The sequence below is a fragment of the Carassius gibelio genome, chromosome A3, assembly GCF_023724105.1.
Source record: "Carassius gibelio isolate Cgi1373 ecotype wild population from Czech Republic chromosome A3, carGib1.2-hapl.c, whole genome shotgun sequence".
In the NCBI taxonomy this organism is placed as follows: Eukaryota; Metazoa; Chordata; class Actinopteri; order Cypriniformes; family Cyprinidae; genus Carassius; species Carassius gibelio.
The window spans coordinates 30,623,000-30,634,738 of record NC_068373.1 but is presented as its reverse complement, the minus strand read 5'-3'; the positions used below and the strand labels follow the sequence as shown (position 1 = coordinate 30,634,738).

Genomic DNA, 11,739 nt, shown 5'->3' with positions numbered 1-11,739 from the left:
CATACAACATACATCACTCAAAATACCATCACACGTGTAAATGACATATCTGTACATGCATTTAAACAATTGCATGTTATTTTTTCTCTGTTTCTACTTCTGTATATTTATGTATTTATTTTACTTTTTTCTAGTGTTATTCCATCTATGCTGTGTAATTCTATGTGTGTCTGCACTGTGTGTGTATTCTCTTCCCACTGGTAGCTCTTGTTGCCAAGTCAGATTATTTGTGTGTGTAAACATTCTCGGTAATAAAGCTCTTTCTGACTTATGACTTCATGTCCAGGCCTCTGATGATAAGGGCTCACACCAAAATATTTCATTTTGAATCCTCAGCCTAGAAAGTGAAGATGTGGCACAGCATCCCATCTTTCACCTCCATCTATGTTCTGTGGAATTCATCTCAAAGGGGAATTATGGGATGACAATTTAGAGAACCTTGTTCAGACCATTTGTTCTTTTTTTTTGAATTGACGAATGTCTTGGTTAGTGCAAGACCAATAGATTCATGCATATTAAAAATGCAATTTGGTCTACTAAAAGTTAACAGTTTAATTTAATAATTTGAGTAACCATAACTGAACAATTTTAGTTATTGTAACGCATTGTTATTTAAATGAACTAACTCTTTTCAAAGTAAAGAACTTGAAATGTCTTGCTTTTTCAACAAGACAAAATCAACTTTTTTTAAGTTTTCATTTATTTTTTTAGGTTCGGTTTACTTGTACAGGTTTACAATGTGTCAGTGGAGTGACAAAAATATCTCAGATTTCATTAAAATATTTTCTTTTGTGTTTCAAAGATGAATGATAGTCTTACAGGTTTGGAACAACATGACGTTACTAGAATATTATTTGTCATTTTTGGGTGAACTATCTATGTAATATTAGCCATTTGGTGACTATTAGTGAAAAGAAAAAAGAAAAGAAAAGTGTAGGATCAATGTTTAATAAATATTCATATGGCAAGATAAAGATTTCTTAATTTATTTTTAGTTAGGTTTCTGAATGCTATTCATGTTCAATTAAATTGTACTAATACAGAGCAACAACAATTTAAACAATAAAATATCTTTATGTGCATATGGGAGAGTATTTGATATCCATTTTTTGAGGACATTTTCATAAACAGCATTCGTCTTTGATTTCTGCAGGGAAAAGTAGTTCTACTTTCTGTACAATGACCATCTAATCATATAAAAATGACTTTCTATTTAAAAAAAAAATACATATAATTTTAAACAAACCCTAATATAGGCCACATATCACAAGCAATCTACAGCGGTTCACTCAAAGCTAAACTGTTCACGCGAGACTGACAGGGCGAGAATTATCGTAGCTTTAATTATGTATTGTATGATGATCACTGCACTCTTTTTTAATGTGTATTTTCATTTCCAATCTATTGAATGATGAACTAACACTTAATGTATGATCCTTTATCAGTGGCTGTTGTTTAAACTGTTTGGTAGATTCCCAATTTAAGAAATGGGGTCCCCCAATCACAATATTTGCAATCGTGTCTCACTAGGTAACTGTAATAATGAACCAGGTAAAATAGAGATCGATTTTGATGATTTACTTGTTGAAGGCCTCCAGAAAGACCGGAGCAAGAAGGTCAAATGACAAAAGAAGAAAGACAAGCGTCGAGAAAAACAGAAGAGGAGATCAACCGACGGACCAGTAGAAAATTGTTTCTAAGATAAGAAGAATAATTAGACTGGAGCGAAGACAAGAAGTCATGAATAAAAAAGATAATAAAAATGATGGGGGAAATCATTAACTGGATTGAGTTGGTTAATGTTAATTCAGAATTGCAGTCTCTTGCAAATGATATCGAGGCCTTGAGATGGCAAACCTCTGTTGCAAGACCAGAAAAACCTTAAAAGGTAATAATGAGATATACAATTTGTTAGACATCAACTTTAAAAGGCAGTAATAAGAGATGTATGATGTTAACAGTTGCTCAACAGTTGAGACTGTCACGTATGCTTGCTTTTTGCTAAGATAATAATGAGTGTGCAAGGAAATGCATCTTGCAATCTGGATTGCAGGATGGACTTTCTTTCTAAAAAATTGTATTGTAATGTGTTTAATCTGATTAACACAGGGAGGAGGATTCTGCGCAGTTTAGCAATAGCTACTTACTTAACCCACGCCTTAAGATTTTGCAGTAGCTTAGAGAAAGATTCATTTGCTTTAATGGAAAGAAAATAAAGCAGCAATTACTTAATGTATGTGTGCTGAAGAGGGGTTGCCAAAAAAGGAAATGTCATATTCCTGTATCCATAGCAACCTGACTGTGAGTGTGTGCGTGCATGCAGATGTGTTAATGTCTTTCACCAAAAGAGGCATCTGGAAGAAAGGACGTATTGTTTTTGGGACTATATAATGTTATGGTCTGGACACATCCCCTGCCGCATCTCGGGGTGAAGACTTACGCTTTTACTTTTTGTTATTATTTTGCTTATGAGTTATTGCTTAAAATAAAGCGTAATGGTGATGCGTTTAAAACTTTTAAACAAGTCTCTGAGTAATTTATTATGAGTAAAGTTATTATTTTAGTTTGTTCCTGATCCTGTATTACGAAGCTCTGCAGCGGCAAAAACTCAACTCAGCTGATCTTGTTCTGGTGGGAAGAAGTGCAGAACTCTCCATTGCCACAGAGAAGACATCAAAGGTAAGAACAATGGGTTAAATCACCTTTGCTGGTTGGAAACTAAGATGTTTGGAGAGAACATCTGTATATTTCTTTAGTCAGATAAAATGTACACAACATGGCGCCCAAACGTGTGGGGCTTGAATACAGGATAAAGGATGACTTGAAAATAATAAGAAGCGTAAAGTATTAAACCTAGAAAGTCCCTACAGACCACGACCACAGTAATAGTCCAGAGGGACTTGTTTGTTTTCTATATGCTCGCGCAGGCTAGTAGATAGACCTGATATAGACAGACATAAGGCTCAGTGAGGCCAGAAGCGAGGAAGGAGATCTTGCTAGAAGATAAAGCTAGACTCTAAGTGAGTAAAACATGGATATGATGACGATGGTCAGCCTTGTTTCTCATGATTTAGTTCGAATGCTTGAATTGATTGATCTTACACAGTGAAGGTGTGGTTCAGATCAAATTCCATGGCATGAGATAAGAATGCTAACTTCAGTGGTTAATCTTAGGATTTATGAAGGAGCAGAAATCCCGCCCTTTATTTATTCAAACAGAGGAGAAAGAGACGTTTCTCCCAAAGTTAGAGTGTTTGATGAATATGGGGGGGAAGCCAGAAACATTCCAACAAGAGGTTGGGATGATCTGGATGAGTAGATACTGGGGAAGTGCCCAAATGTGGATCGGTAGCCCCCGGTTTTATGCCCCGCCAAGAGGGGAATAGAGATGCTCTAGACTTAAGTGCTCTGCAGCCGGAAGTGCCTGAAAGCCCGAATGATGAGTCTGAGTCAGAGAGTGAAGAACCGTTTAAGAATTATTTTTGAAAAGGTAGAATTCTAATTATCCTGAAGGAAGGATATTAGGAATTAAAGGAGGATGCTTTTGTTTTGATGAATCCAGTAAATAAAGATCTTCAGCAGAGATGGGGTAGCTAGTGCCTTTAGAAGAAGGGCAGGCTAAAGATTACAGGCTAAATCAGACAAAATAATAGAGCACAGAAAAACTCCAATAAAGACAGGTGATGTAGTCTTAAAGAAAGCAGGCAGACCTAATAGAAAACCTGTAATGTACTCAATAGGTCACAGAAAAGGTCAAAATAGTGACATAGCTGAATAATTAACAGCAATTCTCACTTTAGACACTTTGACAAAATACGCAAAGTAGCCAGGGATAATAATTAACGCTCAGTGGCTATGCCAATAATCTCAGGGGGGATTTTTGGATTTAATGAAATCACAATGGGAACAGCCCTTGTAAATGCATTAATAAGAAAAACGGATAGAACTAACTTGCCCAAGTTATGAAAGATCTGTCACCCAGACCCTACAGTCATAGAGGGAATAACTCAGAGAGTTAATGAAGATCAGGCTGCAGGAGAGGGGAGATCAGACCAGGGAGTTAGTAACTTACCAAGACCAGGAAATGCCTGGAAAATTCAGAACCAGAACGACCAGTGATAAAATGGACAAGAACCGTTAAAGGGAGGAAAGATAGGGTAGAAAACCCTTTCCCTAAACCAAAGCTAGGCAAAAGCTTTGAGACATTCAGGCTAGATGAGGGATATTTTAGACCCACACATGCAAGGGGTAGAAAGAGAGAAACTACCTTAGATAGAATCAATAAATGGGATGAAGAATATGTTCCAAGTATAACATGTGGTCATTTATAGTCATTACTGAATGGAGGAGATGCTAAGCAAATCCTCACATACACCACATTTACATAGTGCACTAAAAAAGCTATTTTGGCTCAAAAAGAATAGTACTCAGAAGGAGTACGGTAGAGAATTAAGAGTTTGAGGAATAGTATTCTAGTGTAGGTCCTTAAAGTGACAGAGGATGAAAGTGTAGTTCAAAGAAGTGATAGAAATATGATAGCTACACTAATTAGAGAAACAAGGAGACCTAGAAGGCTCCGTTTCATAGAAGTGACAGCTGAGTCACAGTATCAGTCAGAGGAGGAAATAGCGCAGCCAGCTGAAGTGAGTGCACTGAATCATCATTTAGAAGCATTGCATTTAGGTGCACCAGGTCAAAGAAGGCCCATAACCGCTATAAATCAGGTACATACTCCTCGACAAACTGAAAATAGTGCAATGGAATCCAGAGTAACTCTGGGAGAATTAATGGAAAAAATATCAGGAGATTAAATTCTTAAAAAAAGGCCAAACTGAAAAATAACACAGTAAAAGGCAAAGTGGGGGAACTAGTCAGATATGGTGAACAGATGAAATTATCTGGCGAGTCAGTAGACTCACATAATTTGGCTGAGTTTGGTCTGCATGGAAGCAGAGAATTAGCTAAGACTCTTGAGGGGTTAATTACTAATAAAAAGGAAATTGAGCAGGAACACTCAAAAAGTGGCATACAGTAGGATTATTGACAGCCTGTCAAGAAATTGCAGAAAAAGTTGTAGAGGGGATCCCAAGACACATTTTTCAAGGTGTAAAGAGAAATGCCCGTGAGAAGAAGCCCTACAACCGTTATGAGGTGGAGGGTACATTCTCCCCTCACCCAGAACAAAAACCAGATAGGAACTGGAGAAAAGGGAGAAATAGATCTATCGCTAAAGAAATATCCCTTGGAGGGAAAAAATATAGGGAACAACCAAAATATAGGAAATATTGATATGAGAATAGTGGAGAGAAAAGTAGTTACATCAGTCCAGAAAAATGGAATAAATTGAGCCCAGAAGAGAGACAGCAGATTATAGTAGAGAGACTAAAAAGCAGGCCCGAAACGAACAGGCAAGGTTTAAGATAGCTGACAGAAAAGCAGAAGCCAGCGTAGAAAAAGAGGAAGTCCAACAAAAGAGAAAGTAAAAGATGAAAAAGATGAAGTAATCAAAGATCATGTAGGCTTTAAGCCAAGACAATTTCAAAATGCAATTTTGAAAAAAAAAATTATCAGAAATACTGCTCACAGTTTACATTAACATTTTATATTCACAAAGGATAAATAAGAGCACTTTAAACTGCGGTGACACTTTGTTTTGGTGGTCTGTTTTTAGCCATTCTACTGGCGGTGGGTAGCTTTGCAGCCACATGTCAACCAACAGTTAGTGGAGTATTAGTAGACTGTCTGCTTAATATCTTCTAACACTTTCAACTAACACTAACCCTAAACCTATCCTGACTTTTCTGCTCTGAGAGTTTATGGATGTGTGGTTGCGGGGTTGCTTATTGGGTGCCTGGAGTGGACAATCAAGACAGGGTCAAGTCAAGTCACTTGTATTTATATAGTGCTTTGAACAAGAAAGATTGTGTCAAAGCAATTGAACAACATTTATTTGAAAAACAGTGTGTCAATAATGATGACAGTATCTGTGCAATCATTTGCTATCAAGTCAATGATATCGCTATACGTTAAGTAATCCCAACTAAGCAAGCCAGAGGCAACAGCAGCAAAGAACCAAAACTATATGATAGAATAGAGGAAAAAACCTGTAACTGAAATAGATAGAACAGACACTAGATAGGTTAACAGAGACAGGTCTTAAACCTAGTTGGAAGAAAATGGAAATTGGAAAACATGAGATAGATTTCCTAGGGTTAAAGCTTGGTAAAGATACAAAAGCTTTAACAACAATTACAAGAGCTAAGCTAGAAGAAATACAGCAGGCAAGGTCCCCCAGAAACAGGAATCAACTTCAGTCATTGCTAGGTACCTTGAATTACACGAGGGAGCTAATACCTAAATATTCTGAGGATGCTAAAATATTATATCAAGGAACCAAGGGAGGAAAATGGCAATGGATTGAGCAGATTGAGCAAGCTAGATTAAAATTAATTAATATCCTCTTAATAGTGGTGCATTAGAAAGAAGAGATGAGACTTTTCCTCTGTACGTTCAGGTTGCTGAAAAAGAAGAGGAAGTTACTCTAACAATACAAAAAGCGGAAGGGGCGACATCCGATTGCCTTCTTGACACACAGGCAAGGTCCAGCAATGAAGCGCTTTGATGAAAACAGTCCTGAGAGAATATTAGCAGCTGTATGTAAGAGACTAATTACAGCTAAAAGCTGTAACAAAAGAACAACCAATAGTGATTGTTTCCTATGGCAGGAGAGATAGCTAGAATAAAAAGAAACCTAGTGATGAATCAGGCTCCTGTAAACAGTCATAGGTGGGATCAACGGAGTTTAATTCTAGGAAATAATAAATTAGATTGAAGAATAATTAAACAGAAAAGTAAATATAAATTTACTAGGTATCATGAGAACCATCAGTACCTACCAAATTACATCACTGATGGAAGTGAAAGGGCAGGGAAAGTTAAGTGAGGATACCTGGTTAAATTTAATGGACAGCTGATCAAATCACAGAAAGAGGAAATTCAGGGGACCGCTCAGTTAGCAGAAGTAACAGCTGTTGAACGTGCTGGGTCATACAGAGATTGTCCTGACGTGTGATTCAGAATATGTTACAGATGGGATTAACCTGGAACTAGACAAGTGGAAAGCTAATGACTTCCACACAGCTAAAGGTAAACCAATGGCACATAGAGAGCAGTGGAAAAATATAGCCAATTTACTAGAGAAAGTAAAGACCCATGTTTATCAGCAGGTTAGTCACACAAAGGTCAGAAAATAAAAGGAGGACCAAGATGGTTTGAAGATCCTGGAGAATTTGTGAAAAAAGGTGTGGAAGGTGTAAAGAAAGCAGCTGAAGCTATGTTTAATTTCGTTACAACGGATTTATGGAGTGGTCTAATTAATCTCTTTATTAGAGCCGGATGGTACATTTTATATGGAGGATTAATTGTATTAGGACTAGTTATAATAATGGTTATTATAAAATGTTTCTGTGCATCTCTAGGCCAAAGAATGATGTCCCGAAAAGAAAAAGGGGGATGTATTAACTGTATTAGGAAAATTAATAGATATTCAAGCTAAAGGGCATAAACATATTAAACAAACAAATAAGCATGACTTAGAAAAAACGTTATTGTATAGAAATCATGGTATATCTTAAAAGGAGCTAAAAGGTAGCCGTTATATATACATACATATATACATATATATATATATATATACAGTTTCACTTGTACCTGGACAAGACTAACTGTATATTTGAGGAATTTCTATTTGGGAATAGAAAACTAATTGAAATTTATTGAAACCAATTACTATACGTAAGTCCAACAGAAGATCTCAATTGTTAACGGGGGACAAACAATGGAACCGATTAAGACAGAGGCCGCAGGATTTCAGATTCCCGAAATCCCTGGTATTGGATTCTAGGTTGGTGTTTATATTTTATGGATGCTTTTGCAAGGAATTAATAGAAATCTCTGGTGGCTGTATTTTTTATCAGTTTTACAAATTTTAAGAATAGTGTTAGGAAGAATTAGCAAAATGATTTATGTTTTGTGCTCTGATGATTTTATCAATTGGATGGCAAAAATTGCTAGGACATCAGGCAACATTTGGTTTACCTGTAACAAGTATATTAAAACTTTGTGTTGATGTTACATCTGTTATGATACATTAAGATAAGTTTGTCTTTTGGGGAAAAATAAGTATTATCATAACTAGCGCAATGTATCTAATAGGATTGTTGATATTTAAATCTGCAACTAGACAGATGTACGGTTACTTCCTCTACAGTCAGAAATCTGGGTGTTATATTAGACAGCAATTACATGTAATTTTTGTTACAAAAACTACATTCTTCCATCTTACAAACATTGTCCTGCTTTGTCAATAAACAAGCTACAGGTAGTTCAAAATGCAGCAGCTAGAGTCCTTACAAGGTCAAGAAAATATGATCATATTACCCCAATTTTACAGTCTCTGCACTGGCTACCTATTAAGTTCCGTATCAGTTACAAATTATCATTACTTACCTATAAGGCCCTAAATGGTTTATGCGACAACCCATCACGCACCCTAAGGTCACAAAACACTGGACTTTTGGTAGTTTCTAGGATAGCTAGTCCACTAAAGGAGGTAGAGCTTTCTCACATTTGGCTCCCAAACTCTGGAATAGCCCACCTGATAATGTTCGGGGTTCAGACACACTCTCTCTGTTTAAATCTAGATTAAAAACACATCTCTTTCGCCAAGCATTCGAATAATGTATCTTTTTAATTGTGAGTGTAGTAGCATCTGTTCAAAGGTGCATTTTTATTCATTAGCTTGGGTTAAACTAATTTTACTTTATTGGATCAGCAGCTATACTAATGATGTCTGTATTTTGTTTCTATGTTTCGCCACGGGTTTCACATCCCGTGGTAACTAGGATTTACACAAGCTCCAGTCTGGATCCAGAACACCGGAGAAGAGATGATGCTAACCCTGAATCAACAAACAGAACTAACAATTATTGCTAAATGTGTGACTGCATCATATAATAACTATTAATTAATAATATTGATAGTTCATCGTCTAGCTGACTACGTCTTGTATTATTATTATTTTTTATTTTTTATAAAATCCTGTTAAATGTGCACAAACGACTAGCTACTACTAAATATTGTAGAAACATAATTTTCTGTAAAGTTGCTTTGTAACGATTTGTATTGTAAAAAGCGCTATACAAATAAACTTGAATTGAATTTAATTGAATCAATGTTAATATCCCCATACCTGCAGATGTGTGACAGAGCTGAGTGATGTCCAGATGTTGAGTCTGGTTGCTGATGGGATTGTTGAGCACACAGCTGTAGCTGTTTTTATCCTGATCTTCCAGCTCCAGAGGAAGAGAGAGACTGATGCTGAGATCAGACACACTGATGCTGGACAATAAACTGATTCCTCTGAACCAGGAGAGAGTCACATGACTCACATTCATGACTGAACACACCAGTGAACATGATGAGGATGATGATGATGAGTTTCTGCTGATGACAGGAACAGGCAGAACACCATACACAGTGAGACTGAAAGTCTTGATCACACGCTTGATGTCTAGTTTATAATGTCCAGCGTGATCAGTTCTGGTGTGTGTGATGGTCAGAGATCCAGTTTGATCGTCCAGCTTCAGTCTGTCTCTGAATCTCCCATCAAGAACATCATCAAATACAGTCATGCTGTCAGCCAGGACATTAATTTCAGCTATTCGAGTGTTTCCAGGTCCAAACGTCCACAGAATCAGATCATCATCCATCATTTCAGTAAGATCAGAGTCTAGAGTGACTGAATCTCCCTCCATCACTGACTGATTCCCATTAGTTTTAGCAGGAACACACCTGAAGAACAGGAACAGGAACATTAGGACCACTGTGGTTCAAACCAGGGTCACGTGGACAGATTGGACATGTACACTGGGATAAGACTAGACTGGACATAAAGACACACACCTGAACTTATAGAGCTTCCAAAAAGAGAATTGTTTTTTTTTTTTTTTTTTGTAACAATGCCTTAAAAGAAGCATATTTGGTTCCTCAAAGAAGAAGTAAGCGAGTAAGAGAGTAATACCCGTAGCTCCATCTAGACACAGTGCACATCTGAGACTACGTCTTACACTTAGTCTAAGCTGGGTGTGAACTGAAAAGTTACATCTGCTTTGTACAAGATTACTTTCTCATCTGTGAGTTAATTGTGAATTAATCATTGTGGACATATAATGTAATGTTTATGGTGAAGGATAAGTGATACAGAGCAATTGTTAGAGAGATAATCTTTGATATTCATATATTAAAAAAATAAACACACAAACAAAAGGAACAGTGTTTTGAAAAGCGCTTTCTGAGCCTTGCTGAGTCCAATGTCAGATGACAGCAGCTCAAACAGAAGACCACCAGCGTGTGAAACATCTTTCCTCCTTCAGTGTCTGATCTCAAATGACTGTGGTCTGATCTGGTGTGAACCCCACAACAGAGTTTGACCCTCGTGTAGTTCACAACGAAACACACGTCATACGTCCTGTACTTACATCAAAACAATCTTCTGCCTCTAATTAAGACTTGAACTGTTTTGATCATGTAACACTGATCATGTAGTTGATCTTTCAGAATGTTGTTAATAAATCATGGTTAAAAAAGAAACTAAGAGTTCAAGTTATCTACCACCTGACATATGCAGTGTTATTGAGGTGTGACTCTAGCAGCTCATCTGAATCAAACCGAAACCTTCTGCGGTCACTTTTCTTCATGGTTTGATCTGCATTTGTTTGATCTGTGCTCAGTTTGTAGATCAAGGGTTTCTTGCTGACTTCCTGTCTAGATAAAACGCTTTACAGATAAATAAAGTACTGAATCCTTGTGACACCGACGAAGAAATCACTGTTTATTAGTAAATAATTCTAATATCTCCTTTCTGTTTTCCCCTGACTCTTTTGTTGTAATTACTTTTGCCGGTGCTTATTATTGGGTTTATTTGAATGGAGAACTGTTGAGCTGCGGCTGCGGGACACTAAACACTGTTCAGTTTCTCACGACAGCCACAGCAGTTCAGTCTTGTGCTGTTTCCATCAGCATCACTGACTGATGGATGTCTAAAATATAACAGCAGGCTTGAGGGCCAGCCCGTGTCTGAACTCTGAGTGAAAATTGACCCGAAGCCCGGCCCGTGGAGGGTAAAAAAGTCGTGGCCCACAGCTGAAATGCAGGGCTCTAAATCAGCTCCATCAGAAATAAGTTTCTCAGTTATGAGGAGAATAATAACTGGCTCTGGTCTAGCACACACAGAATGATTTAATTGAAAATTTGTCAGAAGAGGTGAATGAATAATAGTGGTCATCTACGCAAATCGAAGAAGAGGCGGCTTCTCCTGCATTGTTTTTTTAAACTCTTTGTACAGCAGTTAATGTTCATTCTAAATGTACGTAGAATATGTGTTACATAAATACATGAAATGTAGAACATGTAAAAAAGTGCTCTTGGCTTGTCTGCCACACATTAAAGTGAAACTCTGCCTACGGTTTCCTTTCTTAGATGACGGTGTGGTCGTCTGCAAGTCTGCAGTAGAGACTTTACTGATCCAGTTCTTGAACACTCACATACTCGTGCATTAAGAAGACTATCACATACTCAGATGAACCTGCACCAAAAGTGTTGTAAATGTGCTTGAGCGCGTCTTTCTCTAGATCTGTAAATATTCGTGGCTTGAGGACCAGGAGAAGGGCATGAGGTCCA

At 37.2% G+C, this 11,739-nt stretch overlaps 1 protein-coding gene across 1 annotated transcript; it reads right to left on the bottom strand.

Moving 5' to 3' along the window:
* Positions 1–8,613: 8,613 nt before the first annotated feature.
* Positions 8,614–10,007, bottom strand: LOC127942666 (SLAM family member 5-like). The gene has a single exon (XM_052538538.1). The coding sequence runs from the start codon at positions 9,873–9,875 to the stop codon at positions 9,090–9,092; it is 786 nt and encodes a 261-aa protein (XP_052394498.1). The 5' UTR covers positions 9,876–10,007; the 3' UTR covers positions 8,614–9,089.
* Between the last annotated feature and the right edge of the window lie 1,732 nt (positions 10,008–11,739).